At 37.3% G+C, this 26,894-nt stretch overlaps 1 protein-coding gene across 4 annotated transcripts in view; it reads left to right on the top strand.

The window, feature by feature from the left end:
* The window catches only part of ANKRD28 (ankyrin repeat domain 28), a 94,858-nt gene that overhangs the window by 50,157 nt on the left and 17,807 nt on the right, over window positions 1-26,894 (top strand). For all 4 annotated transcript variants that reach the window (XM_014061515.2, XM_014061514.2, XM_087712823.1 and 1 more), the window contains 13 exons: window positions 647-729; window positions 6,892-6,955; window positions 8,820-8,888; window positions 12,440-12,580; window positions 13,822-13,933; window positions 14,813-14,839; window positions 15,381-15,455; window positions 15,605-15,806; window positions 16,705-16,792; window positions 18,220-18,337; window positions 19,933-20,146; window positions 24,122-24,209; window positions 24,301-24,384. In XM_014061515.2, the coding sequence (XP_013916990.1) occupies window positions 647-729; window positions 6,892-6,955; window positions 8,820-8,888; window positions 12,440-12,580; window positions 13,822-13,933; window positions 14,813-14,839; window positions 15,381-15,455; window positions 15,605-15,806; window positions 16,705-16,792; window positions 18,220-18,337; window positions 19,933-20,146; window positions 24,122-24,209; window positions 24,301-24,384 (1,365 nt within the window). The remainder of the gene's footprint in view (window positions 1-646; window positions 730-6,891; window positions 6,956-8,819; window positions 8,889-12,439; window positions 12,581-13,821; window positions 13,934-14,812; window positions 14,840-15,380; window positions 15,456-15,604; window positions 15,807-16,704; window positions 16,793-18,219; window positions 18,338-19,932; window positions 20,147-24,121; window positions 24,210-24,300; window positions 24,385-26,894) is intronic.

The following is a 26,894-nucleotide window of genomic DNA, read 5'->3' as shown; positions in this document are numbered from 1 at the left end:
AAAATGTATAACTTATTTCAATAGACAAATCTCAATGTATTAGGACATTGCTGTATTTTTTGGAGTGTAAGATATACCGGAGTATAAGACACAGCAAGATTTTGAAGAGGCAAATTTTTTTTAAAAAAGTTTTTGCACTCTGCAGACTTCCCCAAAACGGGCTGTTTTTCACAAAAACAGGACCGTTTTCTTTTTTCAAAAAAAGGGCATGAATAGCCTTTAGGAGGCTTGTAGAGCGCTCCGGGTGGGTGGGGTGGGGGGCAAAAACAGCTCTGCTTTTTTGTCAAAAAAGGGCATCCATAGCCTTTAGGAGGCTTATAGAGTACTAATGGGGAGGGGTAATATTGAGGAAAAAACAGCCCATTTTTCTCTCATTTCTGCCCTCTCCAGCCCCCAGGAGCACTCTGGAAGCCTCCTAAAGGCTATGCACGGCCTTTTTGGTGAAGGGGGTGGGGTTTCGGGAGGCAAAAAATGCTGTATTCAATGTATAAGACGCATCCAGATTTTCAGCCTCTTTTTTGAGGGGAAAAAGATGCGTCTTATACTCTGAAAAATACGCTAATGTTCATTAAAATGGAATTTGGCATGACATCTTGCAATATTGTATTGTAATAATAATATGATGTCTGATTGTGGTGTATCTTAGGCGGGGTATACATGGAATGTTTCCTCTCCATTTGGCAGCATTAAGTGGATTTTCAGACTGTTGCAGAAAGCTGCTTTCATCAGGTAAGCCATTTAAATTAATTTTAACTCTTCTCCTTTAAACTTTGCTTGCATCACATTGAAGAACAAAATTTGGTTTTTTCAAGGTTAATACATTATAAAAGATTTTTATAGTAGAACTAGACACTAATAATTATTGAAAGTTATGACCGTATCCCTGATCCACAGGGAAAAATCAATAACTTGGTTTACAAATTATACCTCTCAGATAGTGCTTCTTAAAAAAAAAAGTTAAATAAATGCATGTCTAACAAGGGAACAAGGCTCCATCAGGGCTGAACCTACCCCTCCTCTAGGTGAACAACAATTAGCAAATTAGTCTCTTTGCTGCCATCACCCTTCAATATAAACTAACTGGTTTTCTCTTCCACACTAGCCTTTCGGGGAACCAGGAGAGAATCTAAGAGGAAATCTTTGCTCCACTCTGGGTCTGGATAAATACAAAGAGGAAAATAAAATAAAAACTTTAGTTGTCAGTAGTTCAGTCAAGCTGAGACAGATAAAAGGTCAATTCTAAGACTGAAAAACCACTGGCTTTATTAAAAAATACCATGTTTCCATAAACACTATACATAATTTAAATGCAAATTATCTTAACACAATTCTAACCATGGCTGAATAATTTTCAACGTCACCTGAAGCAATTATCTTATCTAGGACTTTAGCCAACTCCCTCAGAAAATATGTTTATAACTCTTCCTACCAGAATCTCTCAGAACCCCTTTCCCCCGCCTATTGGCCCTTAGGGATCAGGTGACTGCCTTTGGGCAAATAAATTTGGCTTTTGATTTAAAGGCCCAGGTGCTCCCCACTATAGCATACTATTGATATCTTTGATTCAGTGTTTATTTATTTTTTATTAATCAAATTTGTATAGCCACCTGTCTCACCAAAAACAATTCTGGTGGGATACAATAATCAAGTAAACAGTATGTATAAAAATATAAAAATCTTTCTCCATTGTATTATGAATCAAAACTAATTTTTAGAAATCATATTTTGGTATTTATTTTTTAATCATATGAATATTCTGAATTATTATGATAATATAAACAATAAAAGATGGTTTATAAAGTTATAATTAAGAAAAAAAGATAGCATTTTAATATAGTAATTTAGATTACATCCAGAAATTTATTTAATTTATATAGAATAGTATTAAGAGGCGATTTAATGATTTGATTATAGAAAAATTCTCATTTATCTAGTCATAAATCTTTTGTTCTAATCAAATAGTTGTTAGATTTCATATGCATTTATTTATAAAATTTGTTAACTGTTCTTAATTATTACTCTAATTCCACATCATTGTTTGATCTGCTAACCATTCCTAGCATCATTGATTTCTCGAATGAATTTGCATGCATGTTGTAGCCAAAGTAAATCAGACGTAGTCTTGTGATGTTTCCGGTTTTATATGATTCAGCATCTCTCTTTTACTTATTCTGGCTGTCCATGGTATACTCAATAATTTACATCAGCACCACAGTTCAAAGATGTTAATTCTTCTTCGGTCAGCCATTCTTCGTGACCAGCTCTCACACCTATGTATCATTTTAGGAAAGACTATTGCTCCAACTAGCCTGCTTTTTACATTTATATCAATATCTCTGCTTTTCCATCTTGTTCATTTTAACCATTACAGTGTGGCTAAGGTTATCCTGCATTTAATTTCATCTGCAGAACTGCTATCTTGAACAATTTTTGATCCAAGGAAAATAAATTATTGAATTAATTCAATTTCCTCCTTGTTGATTTTAAACATTTCGTGTCCGTTTGCAGCTTTTGTCATTATCTTCGTTTTCCTGCAGTTAATATTCAATCCTACTTTTTTACTTTCATCCTTGATTTTCCAGATCCTCATTTTGTCCAGCTCTTCCTCATTTTCAGCCAATAATTTATATCATCTGCATACCTCAAATTATTTCTGGTTCTTCCTCCAATCTTCACTCCCAAATCAGGCAGTTCTAGGTCTAATTTCTGCATGATCACTTCAGTGTCCAGATTAAACAAAAAAGGGTGATAAAATACATCTCTGTCTAATTCTCTTACTGAACCTGAATCAATATGTGGTACCAAAGAACATTTACACTGTTGCCTTCTGATCAGTGTACAGCCATCTGATGAGTCTGATCAGGTGGGTTGATGAAAAAAAATATAGAAAACACTTTATTTGGTACAGATACAAATATAAAAACATTTTTTTCCGGAATTACCATAATACACATTACTTCTATAATAATAGTTATAATAATCAAATCCCAAAGTTAAAATGTAATGTATTTCAAAAAGTACAGAAGTGCCTTTCAATCTGAATTACAAAGCATTGTTGATTTTTGTTTTGCAATTTGGAAAAAGTGTCTAAAATGGAAGCAGATAAATTTGCTAGGTCTTGCTAGCCAAGTATTTGCTGGTACCAGATTTCTACTCTATTCCACCAGAGACAGAATCATGTCCCTAACCTTTTGTTGTATATCTAAAATGCAGCATTGGAGCTGTAGAATTCCTACTGTGTCCTAAGCTTAGAGGGTATTCTTGTAGTGCATAAATAAGCTTTCAGTTCAGCTGCTTGACCTAGAAGAAAGGTCAAAGGTTCGGTTTTCCTTTTTGCTTGCCAGAAAGTCAGTGCACCCATTGAGCAGAGATTCATAGGCATGTATTTAAATTCCAGTTCAGAGCTGGGGACGGAATGTGAAAGTAGCTCAGTTGACTTTACCCCTGGAAGTGACAGAAATTCAGAGGTCAGGTTTCTTGTCAGACATAGCATATTTATACTCAAACTGAAGGCAGATGTCAGCTGTCTTGCTATGCTTTTGCTGTGATAAGACTTTCCTGAGAAGATAAGACAGTGGCATGATACAGCCTGATTAAAGCCCTTTAAGGAAAGCCTTCACCCTCCATACAAAAGAAGTAGGGAGATATTCAAATAATTTGCAATCACACTACCTTAAACCATACAGCCATTACAGAGAAAGCACATCTCATGTACAGTGTTTTACTTTTTAACATATATGAACAAGTGTATATTTTATCTACAGACCTATGAACATTGAATAAAAAGCCCTATGAAAACATGGCTTTGCAATCAAAAAGTCTTAAGTAGGTATTTCTTATAACTTTTTGATATCAACTGTGAGGATTTTCCCCCCCACTGTTTCATCCAGAATTTCCCCCCCGGGGTGGATGTATTGAGGTTGGGCAATGTTTGAGAGTTTCTTGAAAGCATAGTGTGTTTCAGTCATCCACAACATCTGAATGGGATTTAGACTTGCCCATTCCAGAACCATTTATTTCTTTTTTTCAGGAATTCCTGGTGGACTTATTGGAATGTTTAGGATCATTGTCATGTAACAAGGCCCACTCTAGATTAAATTTGATTGTTGTCAAGCAGCTTCTGGTACAAAAAAGAATTTATAGAAGATTCTATGATGAGGAGCTGCCCACACCCAAATGCAGGAAAGCAGCCCCAAATCATTTCATCACCAGACTTTAAGGCTGGGTTCAGGTTCTTCTGATGAAATACCATCTTTGCTTTTCACCATACACTTCTTTTGGTATTGTGGTTATATATCTCTATATCTTTACGTTGTCCCTCTAGAGCACACTGTTCAAGAAATCATGGAATAGTCATGATGTTCAGATGCTCATGAGCAAATGTTAATCTTGCTCAAATGTTTTTCCAGACAGCAGTCTTCTCGCTTTCTTTAGCATACCTCCCATGTATCTAACTTATGCAGCTTCTTTCTAATGGTAGCCTCATGAGAACACCTGTGAATCATGTGATGTTATTCATCATCTTTGGCTTTTGGGCTACACTTGCAGTGATGGCTACCTGGGCATGTAGGCAATTATTTGTAATTTTCCCCCCAAAATTGTAAATTCTTATAAAAAAATGTAAATTTTTACCCCAAAAAATGTAATTTTTACAAAAAATGTAATTTTTACAAAAAATGTAATTTTTACAAAAAATGTAATTTTTACAAAAAATGTAATTTTTACAAAAAATGTAAATTTTCTTTGAAACTTAAACAAAACAGGTCCATCCGATATCATCTCTGGCAGTGTTCTAATCATTTGAATCTGATTTAGCATGCCTGATTATAATTTCAGATATTTAAGGTAATATATGTAGAAATGTGGAGTGGTGCAGTGGCCTAGGGGTGGAGCTCTTGCCTCATAATCAGGAAGCTGTGAGTATGATCCTAGGTAGATGCAGATATTTCTTTCTCTGGGCACAATGAAAATATATCTGCTGAACAAAACTCTGCATTGATGACAGGAAGAGCATCCGGCCAGTAAATACTCTGCTAGCTCCATTCTGTTGCCAAGACTCCACTCTGCAAGGAATTATGGAGTTGTTAAAAGAACATGATATATGTAGAAATGTACTTATAGGCAGTGTTTGATTTACAACCATTTTTTTAGTGACCATTTGAAGTTACAATGGCATTGAAAAAAGTGTCTTATGACTGTTTTTTACACTTACAACCATTGCAGCATCCCAAAATAATGTGATCAGAATTTGGGTGCTTGATAACTAGCATGTATTTATGATAGTTGTAATGCCCCAGGATCATACGATCATCTTTTTCAACCTTACAACAAGCAAAGTCAACACAGAAGCTACATTCACTTAACAAACTTGCTACTAACTTAACAACTGCAATGATTCACTTAACTGTGGCGAGAAAAGTCATAAAATGGGTAAAATTTATTTAACAACTGCCTTGCTTAGCAATGGAAATTTTGGGCTTAATTTTAGGTTAGTCAAGGACTACCTGCGTATTTTCCACATACAAAATATATATATTTTACTACAAAATATAAACGTGCATAATATTTTTACTAATATCCCCTTTATCTATCAATATTGTTGAAATTAAGATCAAATATCTATATTTTGAAATTTATTGATAAAGTAAAAAATTCAGTAGAGAGTACCTTACTTTTCACAACTCTACATGACATCTACAGATAACTAATAGACAAGGTTTATACTAAATTTATTTTTTTCTAGGTTAAAGAAATAATTACACTTTTAATTTTTACTATAGATGAAATCAATATTGTTAGTTTTTTATTATTTTTTGCTGAGTGAAAGAAATAAGAATGTTAGTAGATACTTAACAAATATTATGAGTTTGTTTACAGTCTTATTAACTTAATTGATTGGGGATAGAGTGACCAAGGTAAGACTCCCATTTGCCTACTACTAAGTCTGTACTATTTCAATTTTGACAATGGTATAAGAAAAAGTGCTCTAATTTGAAGTATTATTTTTAAACAGTAAAAATAAGTATTTCCTATTTTCCTGATTTCTCTATTATTGTGCATTATTTTTATTTCCATTCCTAGAACTTAAACTAGATTCAGTTACACTTTCTTCATTTAATTTTTGAAGGACGTACAATTTTAATTGTAGTGAATATATGGCATAAGCATTTATTCTTGAAAATTATTATACATTCAAATCATGTATCTCTTTGATGAAATTTTATATTAAGAGAAAATTGCACTAGAAATTAACAACCCTTTCCTGATTTTATAAAGTACAAAACTTTGAATAGAATAGATATTTGGAAAAATAATTATTTTATTTTTGATCACTTCAGTGGTATATGAAAGAGATGAAAGAGAATTATTTTCATTTTAAGTAAAATATATATTGTTGATTTTCTTTTCTTTAACATGTCTCTACTTCAGTTTAAAAACAGAAACTTTATCTTCTGGCTTTGCTAAGAAGGAGACAGGCAGAACTGTATGTTCATAATCTCTTCCACATTACACTAGACCAGGAGTTCCTTAACATACCAGCAACTAGGATGCACAAACAAACGAAACCCTATCCATGGAATGCAGGCAGTACGAAAACCGCACCCTTCATTTGCAAAACCTTTCTCCATTGAACCGGTCCCTGGTGCCCAAAATGATGGGAGCCACTGCAGTAGACCATAATGTGATATTCTATCTTAAAAATAAAATTATTGATCTCTCAAAACTAAGATGAAAACACTTTTCACACATTAAATAAGCATCATGTTGATAACACTATAGTTCTATAAAGAATGAGTTACAGTATAATAAAAATTGCCTAATGGCATGTTATTACAAATTGATAAAGTTGATGAATTTTATTAGTAGTTTCAAAAAATCCTTCTTTCACAGGCTTTGAAATAGATACTTCAGATGACTTTGGCAGGACTTGCCTTCATGCAGCTGCAGCTGGAGGGTATGTATTTTTATAGTTCAAGAAAGTTTTAAATTTTGGATTTGAAAGTATCCTCAATTAAAACTACATTCTGTTGGAGGATGTTCCCTTCTTCAAAAAAGGGGAAAAAATAGATCTAGGAAACTACAGACCTGACCTAAACATCAGGAAAGGTTCTGGAAAAGATAATCAAGCAACAAATTAGCGAACACCTAGAAGCAAACAAAGTAATAGCCAAAAGCCAACATGGGTTTGTCAAAAACAGATCATATCACACTAATCTTATGGCATTCTTTGACAATGTGACAAAATTAGTGACCAGAGGAATGCTGTCGATATAGTTTACTTGGACTTCAGTAAAGCATTTGATAAGGTAAACCATAACCTACTACTAGATAAAGTAGAAAAATGTAGGTTAGACAGCATCACCACCAGATGGATTCGTAACTGGCTGACCAATCACACTCAACATGTAGTCCTCAATGGAACTGCATCTACATGGAGGGAGGTATGTAGTGGAGTACCACAAGGCTCTGTTTTAGGCCCAGTACTCTTCAACATCTTCATCAATGATTTGGATGAGGGAATAAATGGGGAACTCATCAAATTTGCAGATGACACTAAGCTGGCAGGAATAGCCAACACTCCAGAAGACAGGCTTAAGATACAGAAGGATCTTGATAAACTTGAACATTGGGCGCTATCTAATAAAATGAAATTCAGTGATGAAAAAAATAAGGTTCTACATTTAGGCAAGAAAACCAAAATGCACAGGTACAGTATAGGTGGTATCTTGCTCAATAGTAGTAACTGTGAGAGGGATCTTGGAGTCCTAGTGGACAACCATTTAAATATGAGCCAGCAGTGTGCAGCAGCTGCCAAAAAAGCCAACACAGTTCTAGGCTGCATTAACAGGGATAGAATCAAGATCACGTGAAGGGTTAATACCACTTTATAATGCCTTGGGTAAGGTCACACTTGGAATACTGCGCTCAGTTTTGGTCACCATGATGTAGAAAAGATGTGGAGACTCTAGAAAGAGTTCAGAGAAGAGCAACAAAGATGATTAGGGGACTGGAGACTAAAACATATGAAGAACGGTTACAGGAACTGGTACGTCTAGTTTAATAGAAAGAAGGACTAGGGGAGACATGATAGCAGTGTTCCAATATCTCAGGGGTTGCCACAAAGAAGAGGGAGTCAAACTATTCTCCAAGGCACCTCAGGGTAGAACAAGAAGCAACGGGTGGAAACTAATCAAGGAGAGAAGCAACTTAGAACTGAGGAGAAATTTCCTGACAGTTAAAATGGTTATCAGTGGAACAGCTTGCCTCCAGAAGTTGTGAATGCCCCAACACTGGAAGTCTTTTGTATGAAACAGTATAGGGTTTCCTGCCTAGGCAGGGGGTTGGACTAGAAGACATCCAAGGTCCCTTCCAACTATACTATTGTATTGTATTGTATTGATTTATATACCTCTGCTAAGAGCAATTCTGTTGTAGTGATTAAGATATCAGGCTAAAAACTTGGATACTATAAGTTCTAGTCCCACCTTAGGCATAAAGGCAGGTAGGTGACCTTAGGCTAGTCAGTTTCTCTCATTCCTAAGAAGGAGGCAATGGCAAATCACTTCTGAAAAACCTTACCAAAGAAACTGCAGGAATCTTTTGTATTCTGAGAATTGGAAATAATTGGGGTAAAGGAAAAAACAATCTTGTTAACATTGTTGGCATAAACACATGGAGATATAATTATGCATAGAAATCTAAAATATTAGAGCATTTATAATGCTATTTTATAAAATATTATTTCAAAGTCTTAAGTCACAGGTCATGTGCTTTTTAAAAAAGTATAATCTGATATTAACTTTTAATTTAACTTTCAGAAATTTGGAGTGCCTTAATCTGTTGCTCAACACAGGTGCAGATTTTAATAAAAAAGACAAATTTGGAAGGTAAGAGAGAATGCTACAAGGATAGCTCTACATAAATATGCATATGGTGGTATAAATAGAAGGTTGTTTAAACCAGGCATGTTCAACCTTTTGGCTTGCCTAGGCCACATTGAGTGAAGAGTTATTGTCTAATGTATATAAATGCATATAATAATGTTAAAAGTTTATAAACTTGTAGGTCCTTATTACAAGCTGTCCATGGCTGCCTGATTTAAGTTATGAAGGTGATCAGTTTATTGTTGTCTAAACAGGAATGTTGTTGCAACGGGAGCTAAAAATGATGTGTCACTTTATAACTAACCAACTAACTAACTAACTAATATTTGCATTTGCTCATTCTTAAGAGCTCTGAGTAACTTTAGCACATCTCAACAAAAATAGACCCATTAAAATCATAATTATAATAAATAAATAAAGGATACAGAAAATATATTTCTGACAGTGCATCCCAATATTCTTAACATGTCTTTCTCCTTAGTTAGATAGAAAAGCCATGTCTGTTTTCTTGAAATCCCCCCCCCCCAAAAAGAGTTTACAAGTTTTCCATAGAAAAAAAGGCTCTAAAGCATCAGACTAGCAATTAAAAAAGCATTTTATAAGTTCTGTCAAATGGCATTATTAGATATTTGGGCCTGGAATGAGTTTATCCTATTTGAGCAGGTTGGACAGGCAAATAACTATGGGAGAAGACAATCCTACAACATAACTAAGCCCAAAGCTAGTAGGAACTTATATCCAAATATAAAGGGAAACACCAATTAGTGTCTAAGCTGGCATATTTTGTATTGTTTAATTGCTAAGTCATGACCAGCTGTTTGCAACCTTATGGACTATAGCAGTTCAGTCCCTCCAACCTCCACTGTATCCTGGAGTTTGCTCAGATTCATGTTCATTGCATCGATAACATTATCTAACCATCTCATCTTCTGCTGTACCCTTCTCCTTTTGCTTTCAATCTTCCTAACATCAGGATCTTTTCTTCTAACCTCTCATTAGGTGGCTAAAGTATTTGAACTTCAGCTTCAGTATCTATCCTTCCAAGGAACAGTCAGGGTTTGTTTCCTCCAGGATTGACTGATTTGATCTCCTTGCAGTCCAAGGGATCCTCCATTGTCTTCTTAAACACCACAATTTGAAAGCATCAATTCTTTGGTGCTCAGCCTTCCTTGTAGTCCAGCTCTCACAGCCATAAATTATTACTGGGAAAACCATAGGAGCTTCATGGATAGCATGTATAGCATGTTTAGCATGTTAGAATAATTCAAATAGGGGATGACTAAAGCATGAGTGACTATAAGCAGGGCTTCTGAATCCAGGCTTAATCCAGCATATGACATGCAATTCTACCAATGTCTCTCAGTTGTGCTAACCCAAAGCATAACTTGTCAATCTAGGAATTTCTCAACTTGCAGACCACTTTTCAATAGGTGAATAGACCTTTCTTCAGAGCAAAAGATGGTACTAACCTGGAATGGTTTGGTCTACTTAGTATGTTTACTCTAAATCTGTTTCTTTCCACTCAGACCCTGAACTGGCAGTAGGTCAGGATTTCTACTGCATTACCTCTTTGTCACACAATAAAAATACATAACTGGGATATCTGGGCCACTTTATGTCCTTAAATTCTTCAGAGAACAAAGGAGCCCCCGTGGATCTGCAAGAAGATAAAAGCCACTTGTGAGGCAGTCATGTCCAATAACATGGCTACCCTGGTATTTCACTTACTGAAACAGGAGGGTAGCCATGGTATTGGATATGATTGCATCACAGTGAGAAGTTTCAACTGAACTGCCCACCAGATCCTTGAGCAACTCCCAAAGTGCCCTCAGGATCTATCCATTATGCCACTTTGTGTCATAGAAGGTACTTAGTCAATGACTAATCTAAGACAACAGTTACATGTGACTCACAGTGTTTATCTCTGGTGTCGTACTATCCTGAAATCATGCTGATGAAATCTACCAACAAAATGGCTGTTATTCTATAATACAATCCTTTAGTTGTGTTTAATATAGTTGTGAGATTTGAGATTTGAGAAGTTTATTTATATGCCGCCCTTTTCCCTGGGGGGACTCAGGGCGGCTTACAACTCGAATGGGGGGGGGAAACAAACATTTAACACGTAGGACAGTACGTCATTAAAAAGCACAACATTCATACCATTCGGGTGGGTTACAGTCTTTAGCCCCAGGCCTGATGGGATAGCCAGATTTTGAGGGCTGTGCGGAAGGTCTGGAGGGTGGTGAGGGTACGAATCTCCACGGGGAGATCGTTCCATAGGGTCGGAGCTGCCATCGAGAAGGCTCTCCTCCGCGTGGTTGCCAGTCGACATTGACTGGCAGATGGGACTCGGAGGAGGCCTAATCTATGGGATCTAATAGGTCGAGTGGAGGTAATTGGCAGTAGGCGGTCTCTCAAGTACCCAGATCCACTACCATGAAGGGCTTTATGGGTGACAAGTAGCACCTTGAAGCGTACCCGGAGATCGACAGGTAGCCAGTGCAGCTCACGGAGGATAGGTGTTATGTGGGTGAAGCGAGGTGCACCCACAATCGCTCGCGCGGCCGCATTCTGGACTAGCTGAAGTCGCCGAATACTCTTCAAGGGCAGCCCCATGTAGAGCACATTGCAGTACTCCAGCCTAGAGGTCACAAGGGCACGAGTGACTGTTGTGAGAGCCTCCCGGTTCAGGTAGGGGCGCAACTGGTGCACCAGGCGAACCTGGGCAAATGCCCCCCTGGTCACAGCTGACAAATGGTGTTCAAAAGTCAGCTGTGGGTCCAGGAGGACTCCCAAGTTGCGGACTCTGTCTGAGGGGCGTAGTGTTTGACCCCCCAGCCTGAGAGATGGAATACTTGCCGAATTAGTGGGAGGGAAACACAACAGCCACTCGGTCTTATCTGGGTTGAGCACGAGTTTGTTAGCCCTCATCCAGTCCCTAACAGCTTCAAGGCCCTGGTTCATCACGTCCACCGCTTCATTGAGTTGGCACGGGGCGGACAGATACAACTGAGTATCGTCCGCATACTGGTGGTATTTTATCCCGTGCCGCCGAATGATCTCGCCCAGCGGTTTCATGTAGATGTTGAAAAGTAGGGGGGACAAGACCGAACCCTGCGGCACCCCATATGTTAGGGGCCTTGTCCAATGGTTAATTTTCTTTCTCAAGAATAAAGAGAAAATAGGAGTAAATGGCAGGTGAGTCACTTTAATTTCCATCCTTAACTTCCTGCCTACCACCAAAGCAGGCTGACATTTTGCATTAAAATTATAACTTTTTGCAATTTTGCCTATTTAGTATATTATACAAGTAGTATACATATACATGCACTGCACTCAATAAAGAATTCAATTGTAGGAGTTAAACAGGACTAATTGATGTAAAACACATATTTGATTAAAATACTCTCTATGTAAGAGACCTCCAGAAAATAAGAATTGGAAAGAGAATGTTTATTAGATAGTTGTGCATTGGAGATAAGTTTTTCAGTATATAACACTATACACATTTCTGTGCTTTTTAAAAATATATGTATATTTATACACTACAGAACTCCACTCCACTATGCCGCTGCCAACTGTAATTACAAGTGTCTGTTTGCCCTTGTGGGTTCTGGAGCTAGCGTAAATGACCTTGATGAAAGAGGTTGTACACCACTACATTATGCAGCTGCATCAGACACTGATGGAAAGTAAGTATGGCGTTCTTTTTGAAATCGCAAACTTCCTTACTATAGCTTCTCACTTGGACATAAACCTGATTCAGCGCTGAATTTTCTTTTGACTAAAATGAAATATGATTTGTTATAAATATTTAACATAATGTGTAATATTTGCATGCTGCAATACAGCAATAATTTCCTTCCAAAAAGGTTTCTTGACAGATTACCTTATATTTAAAAGAAGAATAATTTTAAAGAGAACAGCCTATTATGATAATTATGATGTTACTCCTGCATGTTCAATCTGTATGATTATGCAGGATATTATATGTTATTGAAAAAAAAAACAATTCCTACTATTAAAGTATGTGACACATTAAGTATGTAACACATTCCATGTCGATTAATTAATTTTTGTTATGACTTGTGCTGTAAAATTAAATATATAAAATTGTAATTGAAACACAGATCTTACCTCAAACCTCTCTCTTCACAAATTGTGCTAATCAATAGCTTCTATAATTCTCAGTATAATTTGGTAATTAAATATTAATTATATAGTTACATAATCAGAAATTAATGATATAATGTAGCTTTTTACCAATGCAGTTATCCTCCTAAACTTTCCAGTAACAGAAAACAGGGTAGAATGAAAGGTTCATTTGCTTGTTCTTAATTCTACTGCAACAGTTTCCTTTTTAAAAAAAATAGAGACTAACTATAAAAATAGAGACATCAAAAACTTTTATGGGCTACTTGTTTTTAGATTCCCATATTGTAACTGCTGAATATGCAAAGAACATTGGTTGATATTATTTAAATTCAAAGAATATTACATTCATAGAAACAAATTATTTGCAATATTGATGATAATTGTGAAAGGACACTAAAAATAAATATTGATTAGATCACTGTTTTTCAAACATTAAGATGTATGAACTTCAATTTCCAGAATATCCTAGCCAGAAATCCACATTAAGTTAAAGTTGCTTAGTTTGAAAAACATTAGATTAGATCTTTTAGAATGCAGGGACATAGTAATGCACACAGGAAAATAAGCTTTAGCATATCATTCCTTCACAGACCTAGAAATCTTGTAAGAAAATACTATTCTAGATTGGACTAGATTTGCATCCCCAGCAATATAAGTCTTTGCCATATTTCATAATACCATAATCTGGGTAAGGGAGAAGATTCAAAAGTAACTATTTCATGTTAGGCTGTCCCTTCTCATTGAATAAGTATATTAAAATTTTATTCATTTTGTTTAGGTGCCTGAAATACTTACTTCGAAATGATGCAAACCCAGGGATTCGAGACAAGCAAGGTTACAATGCTGTTCATTATGCTGCTGCTTACGGACATCGTTTATGCCTTGAATTGGTAGGAAAAATAAATGTGAATTATGTTTAGAAATAAATAATCATTAATGCAAAACTCTATTTTAGAAAAAAAATTGATAAATTATTTTTAAAAGTTAAAAAGAAAAAAATGGATAATTAAATTAGTGCAGAAAATGAAGTTTAGTATTGAGTTTTGAAAAGTTAAACCGAATTTGAAAATCTTTGTATCTATTCATATGAATTCCAGGTCATTATACTGTATTAGAAGCCTTTGAGCATTCTGTGCTATCTTCTTGGAATCATGTAATACTTTTATTTGAACTCTAAACAGCATGAAGCCCAGTCTCGGTCATATCTGAATGTTTTATTTCAAGCTAATGATAATATTAAAGATTTGATTAAATTAGTAGACATATCCATTAAGTATGATACTACTAGAGGTGACTACTAGATTAATAGCAACTTCCCCTCTACATTCCCCGATTCCTCCTTCCCATCTTTTAATCTCATTATTATTTTATTTAATTATTTGCTAGTTTATTAAATAAACTATTTTCGTTGTTTATTATTTCATTATTTTGCTATTGTAATGTAAATAAATAAATAAATTTAATAGATAAATACTGTATATATAGCTATTTTCATATACATTTTAATTAGAATCTGCTTGCATTTAAAAAAAATATAGTTATACCCCAGCATTACAGATCTACTTGCATTCTAGCAAGTGCTTTGAGAATTACTCTTAACTTCAAGGACAGTTCATAACTACCATTTATCAAGTGTCATTGTAACCTTGGATGGTTGCTGAATGAATGATTGATTAAGCAAGGGCTATCTTGCTTAATTCTAAATTGTTTGAATAACTTACATTTTAACACTTCAGACTTAACTTGTATTAAAATTGATTTCATTACAGATTGCCAATGAAACACCTTTAGATGTTGTAAGTACAAGAATCTTTGCTGTGGAAATCATAAATATTCTGAAATGTAGAAATCAGATTGAGAAATCAGATATATTTTATTAAACAATATGTATGATTCTATTAAAAGTTAATCAGAATGCACATTCATTCATATATATCTGTCTCCAGCCTTTTGAAGCTGCTTTCAGTTTTTCTGGTTGCTGTGAAAGGTACTTGTCCGATATTAGTACTGGACAAGTACCTTGCTGCTATAAAGAGATGCAGAAAGGTGTATCTTTGTATTCCCACATGCAACTAGCAGCTTTTTACAATAGAATCCAAAGCATTTCAGATTATTACTGTCCTGATAGCTAGAAACATCATGCATCCAGTCATGCACCCACACACTCGTCTACCTGTCCATCATTTGTCATGTAATGTTTGGATTTTTTTTAGTAAAGACATTTGTATTTTATAGACTGAACTTTGATATTTCTTATCCATTAGTTAAAATGGAATAATAGGTATTTATGTTAAACTAAAAACATCTGATTGCATTATCAACTGTATTTTTATTTAGTTAATGGAAACATCAGGGTCTGACATGCTGAATGATTCAGACAACAGGACACCGATTAGTCCATTGCATTTAGCTGTAAGTACTCATTGTATCCAACATTGAATGTAGGATTATTTAAAGCTACCTGATATCTGTATGATTTAATATTTATAGTTCAGTAATTACTTGTCTTTGTGGACATCTAAGGTATGTGCAATGTCTTCATTATTATTATTTTTGTTTAGGCCTATCATGGACATCACCAAGCTTTGGAAGTATTAGTGCAGTCTTTGTTGGATCTTGATGTCCGGAACAATAATGGAAGAACACCTTTGGATCTTGCAGCTTTTAAGGGACATGTTGAATGTGTGGATGTACTCATTAATCAGGGAGCCTCTATCTTGGTAAAAGACTACGTTATAAAGAGAACACCAATACATGCTGCTGGTAAATACATAGTTTTTCTATCATAGTGGAAGATTATTTTACAGATGGAAGCGTGTTATGGCCTCTCCTTTCTGGTTTTCATTCCAACAGGTCCATTGTAGAAATGTTTTAGGTATTTGGGTCTTGGTGATGCTACAATCACATAATTCTATGTTTAAAAGAAATTAGTTTATTTAATGTTATTTCATTGAACTGAATCTGGGCACTTTCCAATATAACAAAAGCAAGGTAAAATCAAAATATAAAATAGATTAAAAACATGATAATCTGTGTACTTGGCAAAAAAACAATGTACAAAAAATATCCAGCAAAATTTTCCACAAACACCTCATCTAAGCCCTGGGAGAACAGTCATATCTTTAGTGTCTCCAATTAACAAGCACTGGTACCATTACAGAAGGCATACTTCCTGGCTCCCAGTAGATGGCACTATTTAACCAAGTGGAACTGTCACACACCAACTTGATCTGTTTCTATTGGCAGAAATCATAGGAGATAGGCAGATGCTCAAATAACTTATTTCTATTCCATTTAACTTTGTAGGTGATAACTAATATTTTGAATCACATCTGTAAGTGTGCTGGCAACCAGACCATTAAATGGTCTGGTTGCCATTTAAATATTAAACAAGGAAGTTTTATATTAAAGAATACATTTCAAATGATTACATAATATAAAAATATTTGCATAAAGAAGATTGAATACAGATGTACTTAGATTTGAGGTGATCCATTAATTTCAGCTAGGTGATTCGTGTCTTTCATAAAACAAGAACTGATGTATCAGTTTTATATCTATTACATCTTAAAAATGGTTTTGTATGGTAAATGTAACTCTTCAAAATAGACTTGTTCTTAATCACTGGTTATGATTACTATTTGTTGATGGTATTTTGCAGCTACAAATGGTCATTCAGAATGCTTGCGGTTGTTAATTGGAAATGCAGAACCACAGAATGCTGTGGATATTCAAGATGGAAATGGACAGTAAGTTTCAAATAATTGTATCTAAAGTGAGAAAAGTTGCAACGTGGGCTTATCTATTGCAGATAACTGCAATGTAACTATAATGTGTATTAGCCTTCTTAATGTATTTATTAGCATGCATTGTTATATCAAATACATAAAATAAATGTGTTAAATGTTATCTATTATTACATAACATAATATAAGTTATAGAATATAATTATTATTCTGATTATATATTGCCTTTTTGTGGGGTAGTTTTGAGATGGCTTCAGTTAAGAGTCTCCCTAAATTATGTCCTCATAACAACTACTATGTGGAGGCATGTTTGGCTCAAAGTCATCAAGAATGTTCTATGGTTGATATAGAAATGACTGGTACACAAGTAACCGTGACAAGGAACTCCAATCTAGGAAAAGCCCAAATTGGTGGAAGAGATGACTTTGTACAAAGGTCTTTCTGGCTATAGCTACCCTTATTCAGAGTAAAGAAGAATTTCTGGTGAAATAACACCAGCTTCATTGCCAAGGCAGCAAGAGTAAAATATATTTTAAGTCCACAACAGTCAGGTAAAGAGCAGCTTTAGCTGGAATTATGAAATTGATTTCTTGGTTTAGTTTACTTTATGGCACTGATATCATCTGCTGTTTGAGCAGGAGCTAAAAGTTAAGGAAAAAACCAAAATTGCACACCAGTTTTATCAAATAATACATAATAGCCCCACTTAGAACTAAAGATGAAAGATCCATGATACCAAAGTAATTAGCAATATGCTGCCACTGAGTTTTATCACAGATGTCTTTAAACTTGTTCCTCCCCATTCAGACCCAAAGGGCAAAGTTTCAGACCATCTGGCAAGAAATCCAGAGGTTCTAATAAAAACATCAGAGAAAATGGTTATTTTATTTAGGAATATAATTTAAAACCATATATACATTACAGGAATGTGTATCCAAAGTCTGTACATTATAGAATATTGCAAATGAAAATAAGCTTTATCATTTTTGCAGTTCTTTTTAAAGAAATAAAACTCGATAGTCCAGAATAACATTGTATTACTAAAAACAATAAAATGAATAGAAAGTATAGTAACTTGGAACCCTAGTTCTGTTTCATAGTACTTTTTGGGGTAGGGCAGACTCCTGGTGATTTCTCATGTAGTTTTCTGGTAACAATATAGAATTTAAGGGAAAGTGTTGCTTTTTGAGTTTTCCTGGTCAGCGATCATGATTGTCTGCAGTGATCTCTCACCCGAGTAGTAAAAGACACAAGATCCTTTTGAAAAGGATGTGATTTCTGTCATTTAAATGTACAGGACCTTTGCTGTTGGAGGTACAACTCATGGATCAGGTTTCCTTATATTGTTTCTCACTGCCTATTTAAACAGGTTATGAGCATGATAGCAGAATGATGCTGTTACTGTACATTATGTTATCTTTGTCTTTCAGAACCCCTTTGATGTTGTCTGTTCTTAATGGACATACAGATTGTGTCTATTCCCTGCTCAACAAAGGAGCAAATGTAGATGCCAAAGATAAATGGGGAAGAACAGCATTACACAGAGGGGTAAGAGAGACAACAGGTGTGTCCTCCTACCCCCACCCTGCTCTTTGCTTCAATAGGTAGCATTGCTGCAATTCCAACTAAGGTAACAGAAATATTATGTTGGATCCAGACTAAGCAGGTGTCGTTGAAATAATAACTTATAAATGCAATAGATTGTACGAAAATGTATTGCAATAGTCTAAATCCAGTTTACTGTATTAATCTACATTATTCACAGTGAATGTATAAATCTTATATCATTCCTATAATTAAAAATATATATAATTTATATTACTATGGTCCCTTCCAAAAAAAAATTCAATGTATTATCTTATTCTTTAGAAATATTCCATCTGTATCCAACTTCATATTTTCATCACAATTGGTCTGGAAGAATATATTTTCTCTTTTTTCAGATTCTCTTTGCCATTTGGGATTTGAAGTGCAGTAATGGGCAATTTAGTTTCTAGGGAGCTACTGATAAGAAGGGAAAATAGAGTTCAGAGAATTGGAATTCAACAGTAGGCATCCCCAAACTTACAGAAAAATGTTCTTAATACTGCTTGCATTTGTGAGATAGAATAAATTGCTAAATATGTTTTATTTTTTATTTCAGAATCTCACCATTTATGGAGTTGATAATTTATAACCTAAGAATATTGCCCAAATCTTCTTTATTTTCTTATATTAAATTCTGGGTGATATCCTAGGCTGGAAAAAAAACCTAAAGGAATACAAGAAAATATTTTTATCAGAAAACAGAATGGACATTTATTAAAATGATACTCATAGCAAACAATAATTAGACAACAATCTTAATATTTAAGAATATGTTACTAGGGAAGTTGGTGGGAAGCAAATCCATACCTTGAATGTCGGGGCTCAAGAACTTAAGTCTTTGTAATGTGATGAAGACAGAAAATTTGTCCAAAGCAAAAGTATTTCTAGAGTTGGAGAACTGAGTTCAAGCTGATCAATCTATACTTCTGATTTAACTTCATTGTATCTCATCTACAATTTAATGTAGATGCTTTAGTGTAATCCAGGAAATCAGCCTGAATATAAATGTTTAGATTTTAGCTAAGATGTAATTGAATGTCTTACTTGGTTAAAGGCATGGTCCAGCAAGATAAGTATGGAACAAGCTATATTAATCACAAGATCCCATCTGACTTTTTATATCCACAGCTATCTAATTTTGCTCCATTGTGCTCTCTGAGCTTGCTGTGTGTGTGTGTGTGTGTGTGTGTGTGTGTGTGTGTGTTTTATTACAAAACTAGGTACTGGTAATGACATTCAGTGTCCTAGAAGATGTTCAATGTAGTAATATTACCCTGATTAGATAATGAAAAGTCTGCAAGAAAATAGCCAAACTCAGAGAGCACCAAGGACTCCATAGTTCAATCCTGAGTTACAAATATTTTTTTCTGTAGTAGCTTTGTCCTTTATTGATATCAAAACTAATTAGCAATTGTATTTGCTTATTAGTTTTTATATCAGTAAAGCAACTGTAGTAAAATAAATGAAAGCTGGTTGGGGAGAACAGCTTTTTATTTTTTCATATCTGCAAGGGCCTATATCCATACTTAATACATATTTTATTAATTTTCTCTCAGGCAGTTACTGGGCATGAGGAATGCGTAGAAGCACTTCTTCATCATGGTGCAAAATCCACATTACGAGACTGCAGAGGACGTACACCTATACATTTATCTGCTGCTTGTGGACATATTGGGGTATTAGGAGCACTCTTACAATCATTGTCACCTGGGGATATGATACCTGCTGACAATCAGGGATATACATCATTACATTGGGCCTGTTACAATGGTAAGAAAATAAATATTGTTTTGGTGGAAGAATGGTAGAAAATAAATGAAAATCCTAAAATGGTACAGGAATTTCAAAAGATACTTGCCAAAAGCAGTTGTTTGTTTCCAGACACTTGCTATATTGATGTGTATATATTAAATCTCTTCAAAATATTGTAAATTGATTAGTCACACAATTTATAATCAGTAAATTTATAAAACAGAAACCAATTATGACTCAGGCAAATTTTTAAATGTCTCTTAAGTAAAAGCTAAGGAAAAATGAAAACCTACACATGTACAATACTGTGGGGTGTGTCTGAGCAGAATGTTTGTTGAGTGAACATGATAGGACTGTGGGTGCGACCTGGAGCCCCCTCCACTGAGTGCACAAGCAGAAGTGGATGGGGGCCCGGATCCGCCCCTCGCCCTAGAATGGTGTGTGTGGCCTGCCGGGAAGAATGGGGGCCATGGGAGGGGGGTCTACGGGTGGGGGAGAGGGTCGGAGCATTTCGGTTATGACCGGGAGGGGGAGATATGACGGGAGCTGTAGGGCTAGCCATTACTGGGGAAGAAGGACTCGCTACATTACAGCGATTCCTTGTTCCGGCCCCTCAGGCTCACCTCAAGAACCTGGTGGCAAAAGAGATCAGGGCCCTGGTCTCAGGTTGCTGCTGCTAAATGCCAGGTCTGTTGTGAATAAGGCGCCCCTCGTCCGGGACTTAATATTAGACGAGGGAGCAGACCTGGCATGTATAACTGAAACCTGGCTGGGACAAGAGGGAGGAGTCCTCCTCTCAGAGATGTGCCCAGATGGGTTCCAGGTGCTCCACCAACCATGACACCAGAGAAGGGGTGGGGGAGTAGCAATGGTCGTCCGGGAGTCATTAGTTCCTCACAGGATCCCTGCCCCGGAGATTGTGGGGTGTGAGTCTCTTCTCTTGAAGTTGGACCTAGGGGTTCAAGTGGGCTTTTTCTTGACGTACCTACCTCCCAGCCCTGCCTGTGCTACTAGAGGCAGTAGCCGGGTTGGCAGTAGAGTTCCCCAGGCTAATGGTGCTGGGGGACTTTAATCTACCGTCTCTTGGCGAACACTCTGAGGGGGCACAGGAGTTCATGGCTTCCATGACAACCATGGACTTGACCCAAGTAGTTCAGGGTCCAACTCATAGAGCGGGACACACACTCGACTTCGGATTTCTCTCGGGGCAGTGTAGACGTGATCTGGAATTAAGGGGAATAGAGACCTCGCCCTTGTCATGGTCGGATCACTCCTTGCTGAGGTTTGACTTCAGGACACTACTCCCCCACTGCAGGGAGGTGGAACCGATTAAGTGGTTCCGCCCCAGGTGCCTGATGGACCCGATGGGATTTCAGAAGGAGCTTGGAGAGATACCTGACTCCCTTGCCCGCAATCCGACCGAATCCTTAGTCGCTGCCTGGCGACTGAGGCACTGGATCGGATTGCGCCTTTGAGGCCTCTCCGCGGCAGTGGATCCAGGAGGGCACCTTGGTTTACCGAGGAACTCCGGGAGATGAAGCGCCAAAAGAGATGCCTAGAGCGACGTTAGAGGACTAGTAACTCTGAATCTGATCGAACACTACTAAGAGCCTTTATTAGGACTTACCCAGTGGCGATACTGGCGGCAAAATGCATGCATTTTTCCGCTCTTATTGCGTCCGCGGAATCCCACCCAGCCACCCTGTTCAGGGTGATCCTCTCCCTCCTGAAAGGTGAGGGGGTGGGGGAACCCCTGCAGGGAAGAGCTGAGGAATTTGTTCAGTTTCTATCGGATAAAATCACTCAGTTTCGGACAGACCTTGACTCCGCTTGGGCAATACCAGTCGAGATGCCGAGGTAAGTCTAAGTCGGATTTCCTGGGATGAGTTCGAATTTGTCACCCCTGAGGAAGTGGACAAGGCCATGGGAGCGATGAGCGCCTCCACCTGCTTACTGGACCCGTGCCCCTCCTGGCTGGTCTCGACCGGCAGGGAGGTGACAGGAGGCTGGCTCCAGGCGATTATCAACGGATCTTTGCAGGAGGGGTCCTTCCGGCAACCACTAAAGGAAGCGGTGGTGAGACTCTTCCTCAAGAAGCCTTCCCTGGATACAGCCATCCTGAAAAACTACTGTCCTGTCTCCAACCTTCCTTTTCTGGGGAAGGTTGTTGAGAAGGTGGTGGCGCTTCACTCCGACGGACCTTGAATGAAGCGGATTATCTGGATTCCTTTCAGTCTGGTTTCAGGCCTGGGTATAGCATGGAAACTGCTTTGGTCGCACTGATCGATGATCTCTGGCGGGCTAGGGATAGAGGGCATTCCTCTATCCTGGTGCTTTTTGACCTCTCAGCGGCTTTCGATACCATCGACCATGGTATCCTTCTGCGACGTCTGGAGGAGGTGGGAGTGAGAAGCACCGTTTTACGGTGGTTCTCCTCTTACCTCTCCGACAGGTCGGTGTTGGTCGGGGGACAGAGGTCAACCCCTAGGCCCCTCAAATGTGGGGTGCCGCAGGGTTCGGTCCTGTCCCCCCTCCTATTCAACATCTACATGAAGCCGCTGGGTGAGATCATACGAGAGCATGGGATAAAGTACCATCAATATGCAGATGATACACAATTGTATCTATCTGCCCCATGCCAGCTCAGTGTAGCGGCGGACATGATGTGCCAATGCCTGGAAGCTGTCAGGATCTGGATGGGGATGAACAAATTGGTACTCAATCCCGATAAGACCGAATGGCTTTGGATGTTGCCACCGAAGGACAGTTCAGACAGTCCGTCCTTGATCCTGGGGGGTGAAAACTTACACCCCTCAGAGAGGGCCCGCAATTTGGGTGTCCTCCTGGCTGTGACCAGGGGGGACTTTGCCCAGGTTCGCCTGGTACACCAATTGCGGCCCTACTTGGCCCGGGGGGCACTTCAAACGGTCACTCATGCCCTTGTCACCTCAAGGCTGGATTATTGCAATGCGCTCTACATGGGGCTACTCTTGAAAAGCGTTTGGAGACTACAGCTAGTCCAGAATGCAGCTGCATGAGCGATATTGGGTGTACCGAGATACACCCATATTACACCTGTCCTCCGTGAGCTGCACTGGCTGCCACTTGGTCTTCGGACACAATTCAAGGTGTCGGTTATTACCTTTAAAGCCCTACATGGCTTAGGACCAGCGTATCTGCAAGACCGCCTACTGCCACACACCTCCCAACGGCCGATAAGATCCCACAGGGTGGGCCTCCTTCGGATGCCGTCAGCCGGACAGTGTCGACTGGCGGGCCCCCAGAGGAGAGCCTTCTCTGTGGCTGCTCCGACCCTGTGGAATCAACTACCCCCAGAGGTCCGGACCTTACCCACTCTCATGGCCTTCAGGAAAGCTGTTAAAACCTGGCTGTTCCGGCAGGCCTGGAGCTGTTGACCTTATTATCAAGGTCCAGAATGTATGCGTGTTGTGAATTTTTAAACTATTCTTTTATTTTCTTTTTCTTCTTTCTTTGTAAGCCGCCCGGAGTCCTCCGGGATTGGGCAGCCTATAAATTTAATAAATAATAATAAATAAATAATAATAATAATACAACCCCATTCTTGATTTTATCCTGTAATTATTGCTCTTGGCTATCTGAAACACACACACACACACACACACAGAATAGTTATGAGCAACATGGTGGCTTCGTAGTGAAGATGCTCACCTCCCACTTGGAACATTGAGAATTTAATTCTAAGTAGTGCTGATATTTCTCTCCTAGGGAGCAAGAAAAAAATATATGTTGTGAACTCTGTATGATGTCTGGAAGGGGTTCCAGTCCGTAAATGCTCAGCTCCATTTAGTCGCCCAGACTCTACCAAGAATTAAGGGATTACAGGGTCATAAAAAGAGAGCTTTTTTTATATCAGGATAGTTATATATTACTGTGAGTTAAATGTATAAATGTTCATTAATAATAAAAATGAACTGTATTATGTGCTTATTCTCTGGTATTTAAAACTTTTAGGTCATGATTACTGTGTGGAATTTCTTTTGGATCAGGAAGTTTTTCAGAAAATGGAAGGCAATTCTTTCAGTCCATTACATTGTGCAGTGTAAGCAACTTCTGTGTGACTCCAAAATACTTCATTATGGTTTTTTTAATCATCAGTTGTGGAATTAATTTCTTTTAAAATTCTTTAATAGGATAAATGATAACGAGGGTGCTGCTGAAATGCTAATTGATATACTGGGATCAGAAATTGTAAATTCTACAGATGCAAAGGCAAGGTAAAGTTGAAAATATTATACTGAAGAATATTTTAAAATATTTAATTCTGATATTTTGTTTAATCTTCTATAGATATTAAATAAAATGAAACTATACAAAAATAGGTATAACTATTCTGATATTTTGTTTAATCTTATATAGATATTAAATAAAATGAAACTATAGCCAAATAGTATAACTATGGATCTAATATATAACAAAGGTTGCTCTTTACCTTGAGTTTCTAACTATTTCTAGTTTTTTTAGCTAGAGAGCCACTTTGATGTAGTGGTTAAAGCTGGCCTGGAATCCAGGAGATTGTGAGTTCTAATCCTGCCTTAGACATAAAAAACTTGGTGGGTGACTTTGGGCCAATTGTGCTCTCTCAGCCCAATTCACTTCACCTCACAGGGCTGCTGCTGTTATAAGAGGAGGAATGAGTCCCCCATTGAGTTGTATATGAAAAAAGGTGTATAGAACTCTTTAAAAATGGACAAACTTCAGATTCTGTCATTAAAACTGTATGATTTGCAAATAGAAGGCATCAGACATGGTAGGCTTAGAAAAATCTCAGCATTTCTAGAGAAAAAGAAGTGGATGTAAAATAGGAGCAAGAAGAGAAGATGAAGGAAAAATAAGAAAAATTTAAGAAGTATATCTTGAAGATACTTTTCTGCATCTTTCTGTTTTGGACAACTATCAGCCAGTTTTCAATCTTCTCTTTTTGGGAAAATTGTAGAGAAGGTGGTCAAATTGCAGTTAGGTTGTTGAAAAAAAGTATTATCTGAGCTTTTTTCAGTGTAGGATAGATAGCTTGTTAGTTGTGCTTGACAGTAATCTGGGAGAAACAAGATGAGGGCAACACATCCATTTATTTTAATGTTTTATTGATATATTTTTCTTTAAAACATAAAATAAATATCCATAAGAACAGCGTGTGGTCTGACTACCATTCATTTTGAATAACAAAAAGACAGTAAACAGAGTAGTAATCATAATATACATATCGATAATGGTGACGTAATATCGCCATTAGCTTACCCATACTAGAAAACTTTTATTATATAATTAATCATTCTCTTAATCATTTTATTTTCTAACCTCTGTTTCTGTTAATTAGCCATTGGTAAAACAAATCCCATGTTAGAAAGTATTCTGTTTCTTCCTTCTCCTTTATTTTTAATATTAATTGTCCATCTCTGCACATTCGAATACTTTTTTATGACACTTCCATCTGAAGGGATGGCTTCATTTTTCCACTATTGCGCAAAAACAATTCTGCTGCTGTTAACATATGGTTTAAAATCAATATGTTGCTTTATAATTTTTTCTAACCATGTATGTATTTTGGTCCATTTTTAAAAAACTTTTGGACGTGTCTACCACATATGATGATACGAACCTGGTATCTGATTGCATTTCCAACATTTGGCGGATATGTTTTCATATCCATTCTTGTGCTTCTTAATCACTCAGTAATTTTCAATACCATCAATTATGATATCTTTCTGGATCAACTGCAGGAGTTGGTAATGAGAGGCACATGGTTGCAGTGTTCCACTTGATATTGAAAGATGTAGAGAGATGGTGCCCATAACCCCTTGCTTCTAGGGTGCCCCAAGGTTGATACTTTCCCTTCTCCTGTTTAACATGAAACTGCTGGATGAAGTCCGCTGGTTTGGGTCTCAATATCAGTATGCTGATGCTACCCAGCCTTACCTTAGGCTGAGTAAAGGAAGCTGTCAAGGTACTGATCTAGTGACTGGAGGCCACTCAGCTCTAGATGAGGAAGAACAGACTATGGCTCAATTCTGACATAACAGTGGTGGCATGTCCCTACTTTGACAGATATATCTCTATTGTTGGTCTTGGATAAAGTTGAATTTCTCCATTTGAGACTGATGCACATTTGGGGGTCCTCCTGGAACTATAGCTACGGTTCAAAGAGCAGGTATCAGCTGTGGTTAGGAGACCTTTATATAGATACATCTTGTGCACTGATTGCATCCCTTCCTTGACCAGGAAGTCCTACTGATAGTCACTCACATTTTGGTCACTTCACAACTGGACTACTGCAATATGCTCTTTATGGGGCAGTGTTCAAAGATCATCCAGAACCTATAGTTGATTCACAATGCATCAGTGCAAACAGTTAAGGGCACTTCTCTTGCTCATGTGTCATCACTACTATATGAACTAAATTAACTGCTAGTTGGCTGTGCAATTGTTGGGTGCTATCCAGAGTGCTGGTTGTTACCTTTGAAACCCTTCATAACATAGGATCTAGTTACCTGAAGAACCCATTGTTTATGCCCACCTGATACATTCAGGCAAAGTGGTTATATTCTAGGTCACTTCTGTTAATTGCTCCCATCTGGTGGAATCTAAGTAGCATGCCTTTTCTATCACAGGCCCAAAGAGTATGAATGGCATCCTCTCTGTTGCTCAATCTTGGTTTGGTCCTAGGCCTGTGGTTAATGTATTGGGTGTGTGTGTGTTATTTTTTGTTTTGATGGACGCTTTTAGTCAG

Source organism: Thamnophis sirtalis, unplaced genomic scaffold, assembly GCF_051295495.1.
Source record: "Thamnophis sirtalis isolate CommonGarterSnake01/CBP01778 unplaced genomic scaffold, rThaSir2_p1.2 scaffold_4, whole genome shotgun sequence".
NCBI lineage: Eukaryota > Metazoa > Chordata > Lepidosauria > Squamata > Natricidae > Thamnophis > Thamnophis sirtalis.
The sequence above is the reverse complement of the archived record's forward strand: the minus strand, read 5'-3'. Positions and strand labels throughout refer to the sequence as shown.